This window comes from Macrobrachium rosenbergii, chromosome 10 (genome assembly GCF_040412425.1).
Source record: "Macrobrachium rosenbergii isolate ZJJX-2024 chromosome 10, ASM4041242v1, whole genome shotgun sequence".
Lineage (NCBI taxonomy): Eukaryota > Metazoa > Arthropoda > Malacostraca > Decapoda > Palaemonidae > Macrobrachium > Macrobrachium rosenbergii.
In genome coordinates this window covers 70151995-70177095 of record NC_089750.1, presented here as the reverse complement: position 1 = coordinate 70177095, position 25101 = coordinate 70151995, and the positions used below count along the sequence as shown (strand labels likewise).

The 25101-nt window shown below is 36.0% G+C and overlaps 3 protein-coding genes across 3 annotated transcripts; 2 read left to right on the top strand and 1 right to left on the bottom strand.

The window, feature by feature from the left end:
* The first annotated feature begins 3501 nt into the window (after positions 1-3501).
* Positions 3502-3867, top strand: LOC136842367 (cuticle protein 7-like). The gene has a single exon (XM_067109624.1). It carries the CDS (start codon positions 3532-3534, stop codon positions 3865-3867), a length of 336 nt encoding a protein of 111 aa, XP_066965725.1. The 5' UTR covers positions 3502-3531.
* Positions 3868-13934: 10067 nt separating this feature from the next.
* Positions 13935-16298, top strand: LOC136842815 (pro-resilin-like). Its single transcript, XM_067110680.1, has 3 exons — positions 13935-13958; positions 15073-15195; positions 15810-16298. Exons 1-3 carry the CDS (start codon positions 13947-13949, stop codon positions 16128-16130), a joined length of 456 nt encoding a protein of 151 aa, XP_066966781.1. The 5' UTR covers positions 13935-13946; the 3' UTR covers positions 16131-16298.
* Positions 16299-20995: 4697 nt separating this feature from the next.
* LOC136842816 (cuticle protein 19.8-like) lies at positions 20996-24856 on the bottom strand. Its single transcript, XM_067110681.1, has 3 exons — positions 24689-24856; positions 23614-23709; positions 20996-21577 (listed from the first exon to the last, which is right to left on the bottom strand). Exons 1-3 carry the CDS (start codon positions 24839-24841, stop codon positions 21386-21388), a joined length of 441 nt encoding a protein of 146 aa, XP_066966782.1. The 5' UTR covers positions 24842-24856; the 3' UTR covers positions 20996-21385.
* Between the last annotated feature and the right edge of the window lie 245 nt (positions 24857-25101).

Here is a 25101-nt window from a genome sequence, read left to right as displayed (position 1 = left end):
GATGAATGGATATAAACACGAATAACACTAAAACTTAAGTAATTATGAAACCTTCAAATAAATCACTCTGAAATGATGATACAGTGAGCATGTGCCGCCAATCAACGGGAGACAATTTAAAACATCAAAATCTGGCACTGACTAAACAGCAGGAAAATGGAAAGGAGAAAAATATATTTTTTATGATCAGAGCTGCAAATTTCGATCATTTACGGCGTATCACGGTGCATCGGTATACTGTGACAGGAAATCATCAGTGAAAATCCACAATTATGTTTCTGAAAAAAAAAAAAAACTTTTTTTCTTTTTTTAACAATACAAGTCAAAACACTATTCGGTTGGCTGAAGAGGGCTTTTGATTTGCATCACTTCAAAATACGTGAATTTCTCTTGATCATAATTGTGTATTGTTACTGAAAATTTCGATCAGTCTCGATTAAAGTTGGTGCCAATCCATCAAATGGTTTTGGATACAAACCTGCAGAGACATGCATGTTTAGGCTACGAGTCTGTAGTTTAAACATACAAAAACGATAACAAAAATATTGTCATAACTTGGAGAAAAGGATTGTCCAGATGTTTACCATCACTACTAAAAGACGAATTAGGCATTCAGTGTACAAGATAGAGGAAAATTCATAAATGTTTATACAGATTAACGTGTGAGAAAAATATAAGATGTTCTGGAGGGATATAAATACCAGTAGCATTACAGTGCAAAGCTGTTCCAGACTCTATTCTTGCATTAAAGAAAGTATGCAACCCAGAAATTCAGTGACCCTGCTGTAACACTGCATCCGGTGGAGAATGTACCGTCGTAAGGGGGGCAAAGACGAAGGATGTGTGTTATGTCACTCATTCAAATTAAGGCCTTCAGATGTGAAATGCTCTTCTTACTTCCGACAAGGAGACTGTTCTTAATTCGATTTATTTGTTTGTTTATCAGTCTGACGGGAAGGTTCCGCTGGAAGTTAAACAGATTTAGGGAAATCATTGACATGGTAAAAAGATTATCGTAATGACCTTATTATTTGCCTGCTGTTTTTGTTGGAGATTCTCTCTGTTAGTGTACATATTCTGATGCCACACTAATGCCCACGACACGCCTCCTCTGTAGAAATATATATCGAGACTAAAATAAAAATTGATAAGACCGTCCTGTGACCGCAGACCTTCCCTTAAGGCTCAGCAATCCACCCCAAAAAGGTCCTTTCTCCAAAAATTTTTACATTCTGACCCCTCCCAAAACCTTAACACTTTTTGCCAGCAACAAGACCTCCTTAGGTATTATGAAAAGTATACCTAAGGTGGTCCTTGTCGTTGGCAAAAAGTGTTCAGATTTTGGGAGGATGTAAAAGTAGCAATTTTGGAGATGGACCATTTTCTTGCATTTGCAAAAAGAAGGCTGCGGTCTCAGAAATTATTATCAATTTTGATTTTACTCTCGATATATAATGTATATGCCTACTGGGCAGGCGTATCGTGGGCATTAGTGTGGCATCAGAATATGTACACTAACAGAGAGATTCTCCTGCAATAACACCAGACAGGTAATAAGGTCATTACGATAATCTTTTCACCATATCAGTTATTTCCCTAAATCTGCTTCAAGCTCAAGTAATATATTATCACGTGTTTCGAAAGAGATTAGTAATGGTATTACAAACAAGATCCTGGATAGCCCTACGCTTTTAAAAAGCTTACGCATACATGCACAAGCGACAAGGTATTTGAAGATATTACATATATCAAAGGAAACGATAACAGGCAAATGGAAACTGAGCGAAGACAAAAATATTATCACAAATTACAAAATATTTACAGAAAAAAATGCACCTAAAATGAACTGTCATATTCCATTTATTTACTTTATAAGAAACTTCACCAGAGAAAAAAAATATTCCCTTGTCATAATACGTATGGGGCTGAAGAACTAAATGCATATTTTTTTTTTTTTTAGGGCCGCTAAGAGCCAACTGGGACACCATCCACGACCATCTTCAGGAAAGGAAGCCGCATGACGTGACCAGACAGAAGGGTTGCCTCAAGGTCGTCCATGGAAAGGCCGGTATATACAGAGCATTCCCTCCGTCTTAGATCACATTCGAACCTTCAGCTTCATCGACATGTACAAGAAGGTGAGGAGAGGTGTTCGGACAAAACAATCTACCATTCTAGTTTAATTTCATTTTTTTTTTTTATTTCGTTTCTATATTTTTTTTTTGTTGTTGGGAGAGATATGAGGACTTTTCTGTACACACAAATATATATATATATATATATATATATATATATATATATATATATATATATATATATATATATATATATATATATATATATATATAATATAGTATACATAAAGCATTCTATATATCTAGACAACATACGATGCTTGCCATATCAAACAGGGTAAATTTACTTTGATATTTTCCAAAATTTTAAATCCCACACAGCATACGTCCATTAGATCTAGTTATATCTTAAGTGTCCTAGAGTTTACACTCAAAGTTTCTATGTTTCTAGATTTCTAGGCCCCTTGATTTTCCCTAGACAAAGGTCATCAATCTATCAAAAAATCATTTAAAATCTAAGTCACTTAATTTCACGACACATAATCACACTTCTCATTCTACAGGTAACCTTGATGTGTTTGGTGGCAGCGGCTTTGGCCCGCCCTGACAAACCTGCCCCTTCTGGGTATGGGTATGCCCCACCAACCCCAGCATACGCTCCACCTCAGCCTGTCTATGAAGCTCCTCAACCATCCTATTCAGCACCTCAACCATCCTACGGGAAACATGAGGTTAGATTCTAGTTCACTGTTTGCATGAATAATAATAATAATAATAATAATTATTATTATTATTATTATTATTATTATTATTATTATTCAGCAGGTGAACCCTGTTCATACGGAACAAGACCACAGGAGCTACTGACTTGAAATTCAAGCTTCCAAAGAACATGGTGTTCAATAGGAAGAAGTAAGAAGAAGTAAAGGGAAATACAGAAACAAATCTCACTTACCAAAAAATAAAAAATAAACTGATATATTAATATAGATAAAAAAAAAAAAATTTTAAATGTCAGGAGAATAGTATTAGGGTGATAATGCATTGCATCTTAGCTTGAACTTTTTATTATTGCATTGTATCTTCGCTTAAACTTTTCAAGTTCAATTGAGCGACATCCACAGTCGAACGGTGTGAACTTGGATATTAGGATAAGTATTTAAAATAGAAAATATTTAGAGATGGCGATCATGTGTTCCGTTCCTTCCTTATATGCAACCATAATGAAAAGGTGCTTTCGTAATTTTTCTCTTTTAATTTATACAAAAATATATTTGCTGAAGCAACCCTACATGAAATTAAAATTTTTATCGTCATAAACAACAACGGTGCAAAAGAATTTGACGACAACAGTAATACAAAATTCCTTTCAAAGTTGCATAGAACTGAATAGGTTAAAAAGATTACCTTGACTAAATTAAATCTTGGAATAATCTCACTGGCGTTCCAGGAGGGAATGCCCTTCGACTTCCAGTACGCCGTAAAGGACCACTACAAGGGCCTCGACTTCGACCACAACTCCAACTCAGACGGCAAGGTCGTCAACGGTCAGTACCGAGTCGTCCTTCCCGACGGTCGCACTCAGATCGTCACTTACACCGCCGACCACTACAACGGGTACCAGGCTGAGGTCACTTACGAGGGCGAGGCACAGTACCCAGAACCCAAACCCTACAAGCCAGCTCCTTCTTACAATGCCCCAGCTCCTTCATACTCGGCTCCAGCTCCTTCATACTCAGCTCCAGCTCCCACATATGAGCGACCCAAACCCCTTTACAGAGCTCCACACTGAAAGGCTTGATCAGCCCATTGCCAATACCGAGAATATTTATGAGAGAATGTAAGCAAAAATGATTTAAATATACATTCTGATATGAAAGGGTAATTTCAGTTGTCATCCCCTATTGTTCTAATGCTATCCTGATATCTGGCAAAGCCTAAGCTAAAATGATAATGACCTAAACATACTCTTGTATCGATGGACGCAAATTGCTCAACTAATGTCTGAAGCTATTTTTCTCGCGCGTGCGCCTACCCAAACGGTTTACATATGGTCTTAGAAGGAAGTAAGTATTTAGAAGGGCGTAAGTATTCAGAAGTACTTTCAATTATAAGTACTTTATAACTCCACGGTTAAAATTCAAATACAGAAGTAAAGAACAGGCGTAAACAAAGAAATAAGCACGACACAAGAATTAACACACAGTAGACACAGACCAAGACACACTGTACTCAGTTTGAATGACGTCAGCCATTATGACATTTAAGCATGTCTTTTCCATTTAACTCCATTCTATGGAAGGAAAATAAGTAAGAAGTTTTTTTTCAGAAAAAGAAAGTATTAATGGTCTGACGACTGACTACAGGAGGCCTAAAAAACAAACAAACAAAGGACTAGCGCGGAAAAATAAAATATCTAAGCCCAAAGGAAAATTGCATCGACACAGCAATTCTAATGTATATTTTCCCCACTCACACACCTTCCCAAATATAACCTCATGATGAATAATGCTTGAATTTGCCTCATCGTCCGTTTTTCATATACTCAATCAATACCCATTTGATATTTACTTATACGAAATTTTATCATTTCATTTTTTCATTCAATTGTTTTACTCTTTTGCATACTGCTGCATTTGTTCTAAAGTCAATTTAGTAGGAGAAAGATTTAAGAATCTGAATCTCTAATGTTCAAGAGTCTATGCACAAATACAGTGCTATTATGTATTCAGTAAACAGAAGCAAGCACAGCATAAAAGAACTGCTCAGTACACATTTCGCAAGGAACGTTCCTGTGTGTTTTCATCAATATGTGAATAAGCTCAGTAAGCTAACCTTATTCGCTTGCATGCACACATATTTATCAATCAACCTTTCTATCTAATACAGATACACATGTGTATGTGTGTGTGTGTGTGTACGCGTGTGTGTACCTATAATATAATATATATATATATATATATATATATATATATATATATATATATATATATATATATATATATATATATATATATATATATATATATATATATATATATAGTCATTACTACTGCTACTTTTGCTTTTATCATCACTTTTACAAATATTTTAACTTTTGCCATGGAATCGTTATTACTATTTCTATTCCAGTCGGTATGTTTTTTTTTTTTTTTTTTTTTTTTTTTTTTTTTTTTTTTTTAACAGCAGCCCCTGAAAACAGTCATCCAGAATGTCAAGTCGGCTTAATCTTTAACGTTCGTCTCGACAGAGGATATAACTTCTCAGCCAAAAAAGGGTATACATGATTATCCATACGTTCCAATAATACAACCAATAGATTTTAAGGGAAAATATGGCAGTGCTGCTTTTAATCGCCTTACTATAAGGACTGACTTTTGAACAGAAGAAGACACAAATTGTGTGTGTGTGTGTGTGTGTGTGTATATATATGTATATATATATATATATATATATATATATATATATATATATATATATATATGAATATATATATATATAAATATATATATATATAATATGTACATATATATATATATATATATAATAATAAAGTAATAATAATAATTATAATAATAATAATATAATAATACTTATAATAATAATAATAATAATAATAATAACAGGAATAATTATAGTAATATCCACATACATTTTAAATTGTATTAAAAAATTCCAGGTACATGCTTGCAGAGAGAGAGAGAGAGAGAGAGAGAGAGAGAGAGAGAGAGAGAGAGAGAGAGAGCTAGGTTGAAGTCTGTATCATCAGGTAAAATATTATCAGTGAGAAACTCATTTCTCTTTTCCAGCACATAAGTAAACTTCTTCCCGAAACTATTAAATAATGGAGAAAACACCGAAAGGAAACCTAGGGCTAAGGATAAATAAAATCTTCAATATAAGGGAAACGTTGATGGTAGTTGATACAGTATCAGAAGACAAAAGAAATATATATTTCTATAAAATATAAGCGAACCGGGTTGAAGAGATATAAAGGAAAGGCGAACAGAAAAGATTCAAACATCAGATTGCAGACTGGGTGGTGCTGACATCATGTCACTCTTGTTCAACACAATAAGAAAAGTAAACAGGTCAAAAAGTAAGTTCTCTCCCCCCCACCCCCAGCAAACCCCACTCCCACATATAGCAACCCCGCCCCCATCACAAATTCCCAAGCACCCTCCCACTTCCAGACACTGGAACCAATAGGGGAAGACCTTCACCTCAATAGGGTCAATGAATAACTTTATACACAACACAGAGCATTACCAGCCCGACCTTCCTGTGATCTCTCTCTCTCTCTCTCTCTCTCTCTCTCTCTCTCTCTCTCTCTCTCTCTCTCTCTCTCTCCCTGAGAGTACTGTGTAGCTTTGTGGAACTTTCGTTGTGATTTAGATAATAACATGAATTAATAGTGATGTGGAATATGCAACCGACAAAAAAAAAAAAATCACTCAAACACCTAAAGGCTTTTGATTTTATATATTTTCTCACTGACCAAAAGCGCTTACTGACAATATACTAGAACTCAACTGCCCCTTACATTGACAGAGAATCTGAAATCGACCACTCCAGTGGCTTTCGCTTGAGGTAAATTGTGAAAAGCGATGTTAGTGACAATTCAAGAATATCAACTGTCATAGTCAGCTCGCGTTGGTAGTTCCAAAGTCAATCAAGGTCAAAGCCTTCTGAATAAATGAACAATGATCATATAGAAAAATATTGAGTATAGTGTATTATTATTATTATTATTATTATTATTATTATTATTATTATTATTATTGGAAATAATAATACACTGACATATATCTCGACCAGCACTGATCCGAAAATTTTGTGAGCTCAATTTGGTGCCAAGAGTTTAACACTGATGTTTTTAAACGATAGCACATGAAGTTTGACAGCACAAGTAACAGAATAATGCTGTTTTGAAACACATTGAAAAAAAATTCTCAAACCAGGGGGCAAGTCTGATATTAAATTCATGTATTTTGCTGTCCGAATATAAAAAAGCATAACAAAAAAAGTTATATCTCAAATAATTTTAATAACTTTTATTCGCGTTATAGTTTACAGCGAACAATTCTGCAGTAGGATGTGGTCCCTTCACGAATGATAATACCCTGAGAAGGGAAGGAAAAGACAAGAAAGAGAACATTAATAATAGACTGTGTAAGTAAGCGTGGCATCCGAGGTCAACCGCTGACGAGTTGGTATAAGGAGAGCATTCCCAGAGCATCAGAGAGAGCATTAAGCTCCGTAAACACGCTCCACATGCTCACGAAGGTAATTCTGAACAGCCTTCGTATCTACCTCATTATGAGTTATACCCAAATATGTCACTCGTGCACAGAATTTCTTAAAGAGTTTTCTGTTTGTTTGTTATTAATCAGGGTGGTCTCTTCACTAATCATCAGTTCAGGAGGTTAGAGACTGTAATCATGTACATAAAACACACACAGATAAACATATATATATATATATATATAAATATAATTTATATATAATATATATATATATAATATATATAGATAGATAGATAGATAGATAGATATTACTAAAAGGACCTCATCCAAATTGGATGGTCTCTAATGATACCATCCAGTTTGAATGAGGTCCTTTCAATAATTCTACTAATACACAGAACAATTGCGTATGTGATAAAGTTAATATATATATATATATATATATATATATATATATATATATATATATATATATATATATATATATATATATAACATACATATATATATGCACATATAAATATTACACATACGCACACACACACATATATATGCATATTTATATTCATCCGTGAGAGGGAGTACATCTTTGCGTTATGTTAATTCACAAGATGCATAATTTATACATGTGCGCAGAAGGAAAGGGACTTGAAAATAAAAGCTATTCAGCTGGATGTAAATGATCTTTAAGATCGTCAATAGCAATTATGATAAACAAAAACAAAAAACACGCGACAGGCACTGCCCGTATTTATACTCTCCTTTTGTACATGTGGCCCCGCTGTGTTTGGTGTCCGTGGCTTTGGCCCGCCCCGACCAGACTGCCCCATTTGGGTATGGGTATGCCCCACCAACCCCAGCATACTCTCTACCTCAACCAGTGTATGAAGCCCCTCAACCATCTCATTCAACCCCTCAACCAACCAACAAGAAATATGAGGTGAATTGAAATTTTCTTTGGCTGAAAACATAACTATGTCCTTGACTAAAAGTTCATATTTCACCACTTTATTTTGGATACTTTCTGGAAATAATAAATTTTTAAAAGTAATTTAACGTCTAAAATTCACAACACTCAAGAATGTATAAATCATTGATGCATTAAGCTACAAATGTTGTTTAATACCCAATTCGCTCTACCTCGGAAATAACATATGTATATGTATGTATACCGGAGGGGAATTATAGTTGATAAGAGGTTCGTCATCTCATGGGCTCGACCACGAGAACTCACGACTTAGGCGGGCTTAGGCTAAGGCGTCACCGAACGTCGTGTTCTGTGGTTCGAGCCAATGAGACGACAAATCTCTTATCAACTGCAATTCCCCCTCGGGTTTACACACACACACATATTTATATATATAAACATATATATATATATATATATATATATATATATATATATATATATATATATATGTATATGTATATATATATGTATATATATATATATATATATATATATATATATAAATAACTGAATCACGAAAATATGGAACATGATGAATATGCAAATAAAGATAAAATCCACGAAGGAAATGGAAACACTGAAGTGATGCGAGGCCTTTCGACTGTCTGTCGTCCTTTACTTAGCAAACTGCTAAGCAAAGGACGACAGACAGACTGAAAAACCTCAGCACTCCAGTGTTTCCTTTCCTTCGTGGATTTTATCTTTATATATATATATATATATATATTATATATATATATATATATATATATATATATATATATATATATATATATATATATATATATATATATATATATATATATTTACGAGTATATATACTATTTCCAGAGTAGAGCCAATTGAATATCAAACGACATTTGTAGCTTAATGCTCGTATATAAATCACGGTGATATGATAAAAATTCATTTATATTATGTAAAATGGTTAAACCTGTCCTTCCCTATCTTTACCCCTTCCTTTTGACCTGGGTAAGACAACGGAACTGGAGTACCTTTCATACTGGCCTTTCCGTCAGACACTCAAGCCTTCTGTCAAGCTCTGAATGTGTGTCAGTCACTCATTTTGACACTAGATAAGATTAATATGATCTCTTCTAATTTCCAAACCAACGTGTATTTCACTCATAACCCTTCTACTCTATCTTTCAATCTGTTTTGTGTGTGTTTAATTCAGCGCTCATATTCAAAGCCTTACTGACCACCAAGAGATGACGATTTCATGCTATATATTCAACTGTCTTTAGGCAGCTCAGTCTATCACCATTTACGGATGAAGAAGAGGTATTTTCTCCTTTGCCTTGGAACTATGTGAATTAATCTCAGGTACCCATTCTCTCTCTCTTCCTCTCTCTCTCTCAATATATATACAGTATTTTATATATATATATATATATATATATATATATATATATATATATATATATATATATATATATATATATATATATATATATATATATGATTACAATCAATCACTCTGGCCGGTTTCAGGTTGCATTTCTAAGCCAATGACGAGGACTGATGCGTAGTGGCAGAAATTCACAATATATATGCTAGGGGGACAGGACAAACAAACAAACATGCAGGCCGCTGAAAAACTAGAAATCCACATCTGACAGGTGCTAGCGGGTGGAGTCAAGAATCATTTGTTCTTGGGTAAGGTGCTCTGTTTACAAATCTGATCATCCTTTCGCCATAAATATCTACTAACTTCCCGAAAATTTAAACGATTTACACATTTCCTTTGTAATTAATGCATCATGTTTATTCATCCTTGACTGGTATTCATATTATTACAGAATGTACCTTTCATAAAACTAGACTATGTTATGTTTCTTTCCAGTGCATTATTAGAATAAACTATCTTTTCTGCCATAGGGCCAGAAAATTGTAAGACTGTATTATCAGGAGACCTCTTTATAAGTACATGTTTCATTGCTCTAAAATATTACGTAAACTCCAAAATTCTTGAATAGAACGAGCTATCTTCACACCATCTTTTTATTGTAGTACAAGCCCAATTGTTGTATTGTAAGAATCTTTTTTGTTTCGGTACCGAGTCTTTTTTGCCGCTTCTAATGCAATGTCTATACAATCAGGACATTCCAGTTTCTTGCCTGCACTCAAAATCTCATCTATTCCGCTATCAACGTGTTCATGGACATTGCTTTCACATAGGTACAAATATTGGTAAATTATCTGTAAACACTGTATTTAGTTGAATTGAATTGAATATAGAATTTTGAACAAAGGCCAAGTACTAGGGCCTACGAGGTTATTCAGCACTGAAACGAAAGGTTTGAAAAGTGTAACAGGAGGAAGACCTCGAAGTTGCACTATGAATCAATTGTTAGGAGTGTGGAAAGTAAGATGGAAGAAAGAAAATATCAACGGAGGTGCAGTAAAAGGAATGAAAGGGGGTGCAGCTAGGGGACGGAGACACGCTGCAAAAAACCTTAAGTAATGCCTACAGTGCACCGCATGAGGTGCACTGACGGCGCTACCACTCTACGGGGACACTGTATTTAAAACAAATTACTAAAAAAACACTTTATTTAAAACACATTACTATAATTTTATGTATTAAGCAATCCAAAAAGGGTAGGCAAACATCCTTTTCCGCTTAATAGTGAATTTAATTGATGGTGCAAATTCATCTGACTTGTCAAAGATGTTATTTACACTTTCGTTCCCTGGCCAAATACATATTATATCGTCAACATACCTGAACCATACTATGGTGCATGGAAAGATTTTTCTCAATATTTTGCTTTCGAAAAACTCCATATGCAAATGACTTAACACTGGAGCTCAAGGATTATCCATTGCCACACCAAAATTTTTTAGAGTAGAATTTCCCACTGATTCATATTTACATTCTTCTGCAAAGCATTTAATCAGTTCTATAAGGGTGTTCTTGGAACAGGTGTATCCAGCCATCTCTTCTCCAATATACTCGACGAAAACTCCAGCAGATCGCCAGTAGGTAGCTTTGTGAATAATGATACCACGTTGAAAATAACGATCGTGGATTCACCAATAACCTGTACATTATTTAGATCAAGTCAGCATTATTCCTTACATTCGCATTAGTGACGGTACCAACAAATAGGCTAAGAATCAACTTAAATAATAACTGGCCTAGCTGGAAAACTGGTTTTGTGAGTTTTTATGGTTCCATACATATTCGGTAGTGATGGAGAGGTGACACGCAACTTTTTTTTATTAGATTTTCATTTTAATAGCTCTTTAACTTTTCTATTAAAAATACTCTTCACATTGTCTACAGAATTTTCATCAGTTCTTTGTGTGTAATTCTATCCCACAAAAGACTATTTTTTCTCTATACTTCCTTATTTAAAATTACCAGGAAACCAGGTTTGTATATTTTCATCATTTTTCAACTCGTTGATGGCAACCATGAATCTTCTAAGGGCATTTGGAGTGACTGGCTTTTTCATATTTCCATAAACATTTCCCTTAATTATATTCACATCTTCCCTGACAAGGCCACTATACTTTTCCAAGCTGCACCATCCTTTGCTAATTATCTATCTACATATGTATATATATATATATATATATATATATATATATATATATATATATATATATATATATATACACACACACACATATATATAATATATATATTGATATATATATATATATACGTATACACACACACACACACACATATATATATATATATATATATATATATATATATATATATATATATATATATATATATATATATATATATAATATTCAATTTCTCCTAGTTTTCCTCTCGAACTTATTACTGCTAAAAATATATCACTTTTCCAAGGATTTTGTTAATGAAAAAGTTAAAATTAAATATTATACGCAAAAGAGAGAGAGAGAGAGAGAGAGAGAATTGCTCTACATAAAACCTGACTTAGAGTGTGACTCCGGAGATGGTAATTATCTCCAGGATCTCTAAGGCATTAAACAATATTTTACGCCGTAAAAACTGAGTGCAGAGTTTTGTTCATGATGCGTACTATTAACTTACTGCTGCTACCGACTTTGGTTTAAAATATAAAACCCATTAAATTTCAAGTCATACTTGCAAATGTCGAAAATATTCTTCATCGTCCCAAAGTTTAGTGTAACATAAACGATTCATACGATAATGAACTCTCTCTCTCTCTCTCTCTCTCTCTCTCTCTCTCTCTCTCTCTCTCTCTCTCTCTCTCTCCAGTGTACCTTGTGGACAAAATAAAACTTAACGCAGACATCTTTCTAAAACACTGATATATTTCACAATACAAAGTCATTCAAAATATGAGTGTTTAAAAAATATGGATCGGAAATATATATAGACCTTTCGTAACTATTTGACAGAGCTTACCAAAAATGTCACTGTGTTTGACACCAGGAGCAAGGCTTCAGTGCACATTGGCACACTTACATCGAATCGTGTTTCTGCTTTCTGTATCCTATTTATTGTGAAAGTAACTTTTGATTTTCAGTTGGAGAGAATCGAGTAAAAAATTAACATTACGTTCCGTAATTCCTAATCTCGGATCTCGTCACTCAGGCCCACTGACAGACGATAACTGCACCCACGTTTGTATTTCTTAAATATGCAAGCACATGCGCACTACCACCTCATAGGGAATTTGTTTATTGTTGTTGTATTTTCCATAAATCGAATGTAGCAGATTTCACGCCAGATATTTAGCGTAGCGAAGGCGGTAATTTAAATAATAAAGTAAACTTCAGCGCAAGACTAGATCGGTCATGCATACTACAATTTTCATTGGTTTCTACTGCAACTGATCTTAACAACTTTGCATACTTAGGTTATTCTTTCATAAAGTTAGCCTGATCTTACTGCAATGCCATTTAAGCCAACTGTCACCTGGTGGATAAACGTTAAACATTTTTGCTGTGTGTCTCTTGCCAAAAATATCTGGTTTTCCTCTCGAAAATCAGATTGAAATCCATGAGTTAGACGCATATAAATGCAATGCTTTGTATATAAAGTTAAGTAGATCTTTTTCATATATAAATAAATGTATACACATATATATGTGTGTATATATATATATATATATATATATATATATATATATATATATATATATACACAACATACACATTAAAACTACCTCCGCTCCTCTGTTTTGTTCTCTTGTGTATAAAAAGGCAATTGCATCTCATGGTTAATATATATATATATATATATATATATATATATATATATATATATATATATATATATATATATATATATATATATATATGTGTGTGTGTGTGTGTGTGTGTGTGTGTAGTATATATATATATATACGTATGTATATATAAAGTATATATATATATATATACATAAGCTACATAAGCTGTATGTATGTACGTATCTATCCACGTCGCTTCAAGCCACCCGACCTCCTCTATTTTTTCTGGGTCGGAACCAGACATATTCCTTTTTACATTTACTCGTAAAAGGACCACCGCACTTCTGTGTGACCGAAAAAAAGAAAAACAATAAAACAAAAAAACTCAAAGAAAGGGGTTCTGTTAGCAAGTGGTCAAACCAGTGATGTGACATTGAAAACTTAGTATAAATAAGACTTCTGCCTCACTCTCGAATCACATTCGAACCGACGAAACTTCAACGATATGTACGCAAAGGTAAGAGCTCAGATTTTTAAGAGGTTTATAATAAATCTGTATGGTGCATTTATAGTCAAATATATATTTTCGTCACTTATACACAAGTGACTTTTCTTTTATAAGCAAATATTAAGACCGACTCTCTTTTGATGGCCGGGTGGTCAAAGTCACTGACTATCGTTGTTTCTACACCAAAGCCCTGGTTTCGAATCCTGGCCGGTGTAGCAGTACTTATCTATTATAATTCATTTTGAGTGTGCGTTATTCCCAAGGTATAGTGGATGGGAAGTTAAGTTATATTCGTCTCTCAATGTTTGTGCATATATCTATATCTATCTATATCTTCTTCTTCTTCTTCTTCCCAGCTTGTTCCCATTTTTATATGGGGTCGCCGTGATGCCTTCTTTTGAAGGACTTTGATTTGGCTTTTGGGGCAGACTTTGTAGTCCCGATCGGCTGCCCTGCCTGACATCGCTTAGACCCCGGTATTGTGTACATGTATTGTACCAGTTCACCAGTGCTCTTTCTCCCAGCAGCGAGGAGTTGTTACACGGTGAGGTCGATAGTCGAGACGTGTGAGGGGTCTGTTATGTTTCTAGATGTTGGAGTGGCTTTGTTTGTGTGCAATAGTCTGCAACACCCATTTGCTCGTAAGCAAACCTATCCGTTGATTACATACATAATCCCGGGGTGCCTACACGGATAGCAAAGTGTCCGCCTCTCTGCCGGGTCGGCTGCGGATTTGAACCCGCGCCACAGACCTCTAAGAAGTCCGAGACTGCTGCCTTAACCAACTCGGCCATCGGGGCTCTATCAATCTATTTGTATATATATAAAATTTATGTAGTGAATGGGAAGTTAAACGATATTTGTGCATATATATATATATATATATATATATATATATAATATATATATATATATACACATACATACATACATACATACACATACACATTTTATATATATATATATATATATATATGCATATTATACATTAAATCCATTATTTACGATATTTTACTGTACATGCAAAAAGACTGCCTCTAAGCATACCAGAAGCGAAAAATGAAGGAACTTCCAGTCACTGGAATTAGTGTGAATCACGAACTGACAAACATTCATTTCACAGGTGGCCCTGCTGTGTTTGGTAGCCGCTGTGGCTGTGGCTCGTCCGGATAAGAGGCCTCCTCCTCCTCCAGTCGGCTATGAGTACGCAGCTCCGGACTCCTCAGCTTCCGGGGAAACGCACGAGGTAAGGCGGCTTTATATATGATAATAATCAATCACTCAATCAATCAATCAACCTATATATAAATATATGCATATATATATATATATATATATATATATATATATATATATATATATATATATATATATATATATATATATATATATATATATATATATATATTTATATTTATATTACTTTACTCACGTGCATGCATACCACAGCTGTTTGTGTATTAATCGCCGTAGAACTTCTCGGTTCAAGAGGTCATTTATTCCTCACACCGTTGGACTGTGGAGTGTCGTGCAACTGGAACTTCAGACGTTCACGCGAAGTTGCAATGCATTACTACCCTAATACTGTTCTCCTTGCATTGTAATACATTTTTATCTACTTGTTTTATAAATTTATTTTTCCTATTCTAATAAGAGAGATTTCTTCTTTCTGTATTTTCCTTTACCTCCTCTTACTTCTTCCTAATGAACACCATATTCTTTGGAAGCTTGAATTTCAAGTCAATGGCCTCTTTGGTGGGCTTGTTCCGTATGAATTGGTTTCTTCTTCTTCTTCTTCTGAATAATAATAATAATAATAATAATAATAATAATAATAATCTGGACCACTCTTCGAACCAGGGCATGCCCTTCGACTTCGGCTACGTCGTCAAGGACGACGACAGCGACCTCGACTTCGGCCACAGCTCCAACTCCGACGGCAGGCTCACCACCGGCGAGTACCGGGTCGCCCTGCCCGACAGTCGCACCCTGATCGTCCGCTACACCGTCGACCGCCTCGGCGGATACCAGCCTACGGTCGAGTACGAGGGGGAGGCCCAATACCCTGAGCCCCAGTCGAGCAACAGGAGGGCATCCTCATCAGCAGCCCCAGCTCAGAGCTACTCGGCGCCATCGCCAGCTGTCCAGAGGCCTAGTTCCCTCTACGGGGCTCCGAACTGATGCCCGAAGGTGCGAGATGCCCCTTTGAGACGCCCCCATATTCATTCTCAAACGTACACGCAGTTTATTGACCACCCGGAATGAACGACCGCCTGGATATTTAATTGTATTTATTCTTCATGTCAATCCCGTTCTCCGATGAAAGCAACAATAAAAAGTGATCATTAACGCTGTTCTTTCTTGCCTTCCTTTTTACAGACGTTTATTGACCAGCTGTCATAACGGTGACTTGAATATTTAATTGCATTTATTCTTATTTAATTGTTTTTATTATATTTTTTCTTAATGCCAATCCCATTCTTAGATGAAAGCAACAATAAAAAGAGATACCCAGTGCTGTTGTTTCTTGCTTTCCTTTTGACCGACCAGACGCCTGTGATGAGGACATCAAAATGCAAGCACGCTCACACAGACAGCAGGAAATATGAAAGCAGCTGCTGAATGTCAATGACTCTGCTGTCCAGACCAAAAATAAATATTCCCTTAAAATCCAAGAAATTAATATTGTTGAAATTCTACTGACGACTCTGAACTTACACTCTTGCCTACCTGACAAAACCTTTTGATGCTGTGATCCTAATCGAATGAATTAATCAATCAATCTCGTCTCTGAATTAGTTCTGGCTCTGTTTTTTAATATCAGGTGATGCAGAAACTGCATATGGTAGCTGTATTTTATCCCAATACCTTTGTTCAATTTATAATTCCTTTCAATTCCCTTTACATCAAGTGCGGTTTGTCCTCAATGTACATTACTGGATCTAGAATCGGATTTTCGGATGTATTAATCATTCAATCTTGTCTCTGAATTAGTTCTGGCTGAGATTTTTAATGTCAGGTGCTGCAGAAGCTGCATATGGTAGCTGTATTTTTATCCCAATTCTTTGTTCAATTTATAATTGCTTTCAATTCCCTTTACACCAAGCGACGCTTGTCGTCAATACACCTTACAGCATCTAAAATCGGATTTTAACATGCATGGGTCCCTCTATATGCGAAAGGTGATGAAATGAAGAATTGCGTCATAAATAACGTGATGTTCCATTCATAACGAATGAAACAAATGACCACAGATCATGACTCGAGGATGGTTCTCACGGCCCGCCTATGCTGGCTTGTTGTTTTGTATTAAGCTGACTCTCATAATCATTATGAATTACCAAATTTCTTTAAGAATTTGAAAGATATTTCCTTTCTACTGAGTAGCCTTTACGGAATCTTAACTTCATACTTCATTTCTTTATACCAAGAGCGGATAAGTGTAGCCTAATCCTTACAAGACTGACAAAATTGTATATTAATATCTACTGTAATTATATGTGTACGTTTATGTATATATATATACACATATACACAAACACACATAAACATATATATAAACTTGTTTTCATCACTGGCGTTTGATATAAAAGAATCACGTATAAAATGTAATCAATCAAATTGATATATATATATATATATATATATATATATATATATATATATATATATATATATATAAATATATATATATATATATATATATATATATATATATATATAATCAAGCTACAAACGTCCTTTAATATCCAATTCACTCTACCTCGGAAGTAATATATTTTCATATATGTTACCGAAGAGGAATTTTACTTGATAATAAGTCCACCGTCCCGTGGGGTCGAACCAGCGACAGACGAGGAATCAGGACTACAGTGACACACTAACCAGTCGCCACAAAGAGGTATAAGTGAATACCATCTCCCATCAACTCACCCGTCGAACTCAGGTGTTTGCTGCGTTTGGAGACGATATCCACCCACCTCTGCCATGTTGACCGAGTAGTGCGTTTGTCGCACGAAGCCATAATATGACTATTTATCACATCACCGTGATTCATATACAATCAGGAAGCTACAAACGTCCTTTAATATCCAATTCACTCTACCTCGGAAGTAATATATTTTTTCATATATGTTACGAAGGGGAATTTTAGTTGATAATAAGTCCACCGTCCCGTGAGGTCGAACCAGCGACGGACGAGGAATCAGGACTACAGTGACACACTAACCAGTTGTATATGAATCACGGTGATGTGATAAATAGTCATAATATGGCTACGATCGACAAGGTTTTTACACGGTCAACATGGCAGAGGTGGTGGATATCGTCTCCAAACGCAAAACACCTGAGTTCGACCGGTGAGTTGATGGAGATGGTATTCACTTATACCTCACCGTGGCCGACTGGTTAGTGTGTCACTGTAGTCCTGATTCCTCGTCCGTCGCTGGTTCGGCCCTATATGGACGGTGGACTTATTATCAACTAAAATTCCCCTTCGTAACATATATGAAAATATATTACGGACGAGGTAAGTGAATTGAATATTAAAGGACGTTTTAGCTTTCTGATTGTATATGAATCACGGTGATGTGATAAATAGTCATAATATGGCTACGTGCGACAAACGCACTACACGGTCAACATGGCAGAGGTGGGTGGATATCGTCTCCAAAATTTATCAAAACACCTGAGTTCGACGGGTGAGTTGATGGGAGATGGTATTCACTTATACTCTCTTGTGGCCGACTGGTTAGTGTGTCACTGTAGTCCTGATTCCTCGTCCGTCGCTGGTTCGACCCCACGGGACGGTGGACTTATTATCAACTAAAAATTCCCCTTTGGTAACATATGAAAAAATATATTACTTCCGAGGTAGAGTGAATTGGATATTAAAGGACGTTTGTAGCTTTCTGATTGTATATGAATCACGGTGATGTGATAAATAGTCATAATATGGCTTCGATGCGACAAACGCACTACACGGTCAACATGGCAGAGGTGGGTGGATATCGTCTCCAAACGCAAAACACCTGAGTTCGACGGGTGAGTTGATGGGAGATGGTATTCACTTATACCTCTCTTGTGGCCGACTGGTTTAGTGTGTCACTGTAGTCCTGATTCCTCGTCCGTCGCTGGTTCGACCCACGGGACGGTGGACTTATTATCAACTAAAAATTCCCCTTGGTAACATATATGAAAATATATTACTTCCGGTAGAGTGAATTGGATATTAAAGGACGTTTGTAGCTTTCTGATTGTATATGAATCACGGTGATGTGATAAATAGTCATAATATGGCTACGTGCGACAAACGCACTACGGTCAACATGGCAGAGGTGGGTGGATATCGTCTCCAAACGCAAAACACCTGAGTTCGACGGGTGAGTTGATGGGAGATGGTATTCACTTATACCTCTCTTGTGGCCGACTGGTTAGTGTGTCACTGTAGTCCTGATTCCTCGTCCGTCGCTGGTTCGACCTGGGACGGTGGACTTATTATCAACTAAAAATTCCCCTTCGGTAACATATATGAAAATATATTACTTCGAGGTAGAGTGAATTGGATATTAAAGGACGTTTGTAGCTTTCTGATTGTATATGAATCACGGTGATGTGATAAATAGTCATAATATGGCTACGTGCGACAAACGCACTACACGGTCAACATGGCAGAGGTGGGTGGATATCGTCTCCAAACGCAAAAAACACCTGAGTTCAACGGGTGAGTTGATGGGAGATGGTATTCACTTATACCTCTCTTGTGGCCGACTGGTTAGTGTGTCACTGTAGTCCTGATTCCTCGTCTGTCGCTGGTTCGACCCCCACGGGACGGTGGACTTATTATCAACTAAAATTCCCCCTTCGGTAACATATATGAAAATATATTACTTCCGAGGTAGAGTGAATTGGATATTAAAGGACGTTTTTAGCTTTCTGATTGTATATGAATCACGGTGATGTGATAAATAGTCATAATATGGCTACGTGCGACAAACGCACTACACGGTCAACATGGCAGAGGTGGGTGGATATCGTCTCCAAACGCAAAACACCTGAGTTCGACGGGTGAGTTGATGGGAGATGGTATTCACTTATACCTCTCTTGTGGCCGACTGGTTAGTGTGTCACTGTAGTCCTGATTCCTCGTCCGTCGCTGGTTCGACCCCACGGACGGTGGACTTATTATCAACTAAAATTCCCTTCGGTAACATATATGAAAATATATTACTTCCGAGGTAGAGTGAATTGGATATTAAAGGACGTTTGTAGCTTTCTGATTGTATATGAATCACGGTGATGTGAAAAATAGTCATAATATGGCTACGTGCGACAAACGCACTACCACGGTCAACATGGCAGAGGTGGGTGGATATCGTCTCCAAACGCAAAACACCTGAGTTCGCCGGGTGAGTTGATGGGAGATGGTATTCTTATACCTCTCTTGTGGCCGACTGGTTAGTGTGTCACTGTAGTCCTGATTCCTCGTCCGTCGCTGGTTCGACCCCCACGGGACGGTGGACTTATTATCAACTAAAATTCCCTTCGGTAACATATATGAAAATATATTACTTCGGTAAATAGTGAATTGGATATTAAAGGACGTTTGTAGCTTTCTGATTGTATATGAATCACGGTGATGTGATAAATAGTCATATATATATATATATATATATATATATATATATATATATATATATATATATATATATATATATATATATATATATAAATATATAAACTCAACTTGATTGATTACATTCTGTACAGGATTCTTTTATATCAAATGCCATTGATGAAAAATAATCTGAATTTGCTTTTTAATCCTCACTGTTTTGGGATTTTGGGGTCTTATGTATTAAATGTCTTTGGGGCAAGAATTAAAAACTATTAAGAGCAAAAAGTATTCATGAATATATTTTTCAGAAAGTGGGAGTGGCCAGTATTACAGAAAATCAATAATGTTTCGTAAGGTCCAGTGCATCTGAATACTGGCCATTTCTTCAGGCTCGTCATCAAGCGGAATGTGATAGATAAAAAAAGTTCGAAAACTTAAGCAGAAACGAGTTTATTTATAAGCATAAATAAGGAAATATCGCCGAATTTAAGGCTTAGCGTAGATTACAACAATACTGGCCATTTTTTCATGCGCGTCCTCAAGCGGAATATGATAAACTGAGACAAAAATAAAAACAGTTCGAAAAACTCAAGCAGAAATCGAGTTTATTTATGAGCATAAATAAGGAAATATCGGGGAAATTCACGCTTAGCTTAGATTACAACAATAAATATCAATAATTTAAGCCCAGTACATTTGTTTTAAGGTAAAGGTTTTCATCAAGCATGGACAGAAGAGGATCATGATCGTTCCATACGCCGTAAATAACAGAGGTCGAGGGAAGGGTTCTGCAGGAGTCTAAGGACCCTTCGTCCCTTCCTCACTGGTACGAGATGACGGGCTGGTATCCTCCTTTGGGATCCACGGTGTAGGTGACCACCTGGGTACGGCCGTCGGGGAGGAGCACGTGATATTTCCCCGTCACGTGCTGTCCGTCAGATTTGGTATCGTGGCCGAAGTCGACGGCGTGCTTATCGTCCTTTACGGCGTAGTTGTATTCGAAGGGCATTCCCTGTCGTGAACGGAAGAGTGTTGGATTATGGCAAGTACGGACTTCAAGTATATGAAAAATCTGAATTCATATCCAGAATCTCGTTTTACAAGCAAACGTCTGAACCTTCCACCTGAGAGATTCTGGAGTGAAAAGAATTCTATTCAGACTAGGCCGCCAAGGTTTGGTTTCATCCTCCACTAAATGGGTAGTAGAAAATTCAAGGCAATTAAAAATATCAATTTTTAAGTTCTCTCATATCTAGAGCGTGGTTTTGTAAGGAAATGTTTAGGTATTCCACCTCTGAGTGATTTTTGAACTGAAAGAATTTACCAATCAAACTCTGACGCCAAGGTGTGGTTTCATCCTCCGTTAAATGACAGGTTTGATAGACAAAATGACCTTCCGCCATAAACATCAGTAATGCCAATAATCAGGAATGCCAAATTTACAGCAGGATTATTATTATTATTATTATTAAGAAGATGAACCCAACTTATACGGAACAAGCCCACCACAGGGGCCACTGACTTGAAAATCAAGCTTCCAAAGGAAACGGCGTTCATTCGAAAGAAGTAACAGAATGTAACTGGATATACAGAAACAGGAGATCAGTTATTAGAAAACCACATAAATTAACAAATTGATAAGTAAATCAAAATTTATAGTAAATTATTAAAATACAAGGAAAACTGCATTAGGGCAGTAATGCAATGCATCTGCGCTTGAACTTTTCACGTTCCAATTGCACAACATCCTCAGGGAGGCGGTTCCACAGTCCAGCGGTGGAAGGAATAAAGGAGAACGGGTAGGCAGCCTTATTTCTCTCACATAGGATTATTGGCTTTCTTGGTTCACGTCTCTCTTGCGTGTTCTTCTTTCTCTCTTTGAGAGAGAGAGAGAGAGAGAGAGAGAGCCATAAATGTCAAAGCACACAGATTACATGAGCAAATTTATCAAATTCCTTCTAAATAACTATCGGAAATATTTCCCCGTGGAGCCCTAAACGAGGTTAGTAATCAAGTGCAAGGCCTAGAAAGAATGACACACACACAAATATATATATATATATATATATATATATATATATATATATATATATATATATATATATATATATATATATATATATACATACATACATACATATCATTCACTTTACGTTGCCGCTAAAATTCTTTCACGAGTTCATTTCCAGCTACTGGTCATTAGACTCCTAAAAAAAGGTTACCAAACACCTTATGTAATTATCTAACACCTGCATGCTTCCAATATTTTCATCGCAAAATTAATCACGTAGTCATCGGTATCGAAATATCCCCAATAATCACTGCGGTTCAGAAGCTCAACAAAGCTTCCAGAATGTCTCGCATCACCTTTGTTTAGTTTGTTTAGTATCTGTGTGGGTATGACTGTATTCCAATCACGTCCACAGTCAGGTAAATTAAATAATGGAAAAGCGCATCAGAAAAAAAGATCGTAACCAAAACATAAATTGTGAAAGATCATCTCAACCCCTCAGTGTTCAGAATGCCTAAGCGATTACCACAATCTTACTTAATTACTTCTACCTTTTCCATAAACAGATGCGACAGACAGATACATCGATAGCTGCATAGATTGACAGACAGATGGAGAGATAGATATACAGACACACAGATAGATAGATAGATAGATAGACAGAGAGACAGAGAGACAGACAGATTGACACAAAGACAAACACAGACAGGCAGACAGACAGAGAGATAGTAAGACAGACAGATAGATAGAAAAAGACAGACACAGATAGATAGATAGACAGATAGATAGATACATAGACAGACAGACAGACAGCTACACAGATAGATAGATAGACAGAAGACAAATAGATAGAAAGAAAGACAGACATATAGACAGAGAAGCAGACGAACAGACAAACAATTAAAAAGATAAACTGACAGACAATTAGACAGATAGACAGACATATATATATATATATATATATAGATAGACAGACACAGACAGACAGTTAGATAGATAGATAGACAGACTGACAGACAGCTTAATTAATCATTTACCTCAGGGAGAGGCTCTGGCGTGGGAAGGACGTACCCCACCGGGTGTGCCTCCTCAGGCCTGGACAGGACCACAGGGATCAGGCAAAGCAGAATTACCTGAAGAAAAGAAAAGAAAAAAAAAATATTAACGCATTGCTTGCTGCTGCCTGAAATCGAAGATATCATAAGATGAACGAGAGCCGAAAAAAAAATGTATTACGAAATAAATGCACTTAGTAATGTGAAAACTTCTGTAAATAACCAATGACCTTTTACAAACATGTAATATCTATTTTTTTATATATATGAATCACGTGTGGAACAGAAATAAATTTCTGACTCAAAAGGATCGACCCAGGTCTCAGGTGGAAAAAGCCAGAGATAAAACGAATTTCATATACGTCTGTTGTTTACCTTTTACAAACATGTAATATCTATTTTTTTATATATATACACAATATATATATATATATATATATATATATATATATATATATATATATATATATATATATATATATATATATATATATATATATATATATATTGTATATATATAATATATATATACACATACATACACATTCTATACATGCGTACTAATGAATATAACGGCAACAACAAAGGAAATGGAAAAGTATTTGAAAAACAAAGATAGTCAAGAAATTAAGGACATAAATACCTTTAAAATAAAAAAAAAAATCCTTGTAGCTGACGTTACTGTATAATGAAAATAACTTGTTGAAATCTTTTAAGAAAATACTGAAAATTGGTTATTATATTAAGAATCAATATTATCCCTCAAATTAACTTTTACTGCATGACAGTGATAAAATAAGAACGCCCGTGCTTTACAGACAGATCCAAGTTGGAGTTACTGCGCTGGGAACTCACGCACTAACAGAAGCAATGAACTGAAAAGAAAACAGTCCTGGCAGCGGAGAAACACACATGCAAACGGAGAGGCTGAAACCAGGAGGCTAAGAGAATAGGCAGCATGACGAAAGCAGCTTCAAACGAACCGCTCTGTACGGGGCAAAGCTTCAAGACCTAAATCAGACAAACCGCTGTGTTCAAAACTGCAGACAGAGCGTACCTTGGCGTTCATACTGAAAGGGGTCCTCTTGATGACTGCTTGCCTGAAAAGCCAGGACAATCTCTTATATACAGAGGCTACTTCACGGCCGTTCTCGAGTGATAAGGTCTTGAAAGAAAGGTACTGTGGTGTTTGTAATGCACAGCCTCCCATGGAGTCTCGCCTTTCAGAACGTCTTGAATAAAGATATCACGTGGATGCAATTGATTTGGTGCTGCCTAGGCCACTTATATTTTAGTTACAACGTTCGATGTGTTTGTTTAGTCTCGAAAACAAAGAGGTATAGAGTGTTGTGTTTACGAACTCAGGCTCCGTTAAGGTATTATATGACTAAATTTCGTTGGCGTATCATGACAAGCTCTATCTCTTGTTTTTTATTTGCTTTTCACTGAGACTTCTCAAGCACGGTGATT

Excerpts from the sequence above, each read along its gene's own strand:
- LOC136842815 (XM_067110680.1), top strand. Across the intron at positions 15,196-15,809 it reads CTTCCGGGGAAACGCACGAG|GGCATGCCCTTCGACTTCGG; the intron begins GTAAGGCGGCTT and ends TCTTCGAACCAG.
- LOC136842816 (XM_067110681.1), bottom strand. The coding sequence starts at position 24,841 with ATGGGAGGCTGTGCATTACAAACACCACAGTACCTTTCTTTCAAGACC. Across the intron at positions 23,710-24,688 it reads CTTTCAGTATGAACGCCAAG|GTAATTCTGCTTTGCCTGAT; the intron begins GTACGCTCTGTC and ends TCTTTTCTTCAG. Across the intron at positions 21,578-23,613 it reads CGCCAGAGCCTCTCCCTGAG|GGAATGCCCTTCGAATACAA; the intron begins GTAAATGATTAA and ends CGTTCACGACAG.
- LOC136842367 (XM_067109624.1), top strand. The coding sequence starts at position 3,532 with ATGCCCTTCGACTTCCAGTACGCCGTAAAGGACCACTACAAGGGCCTC.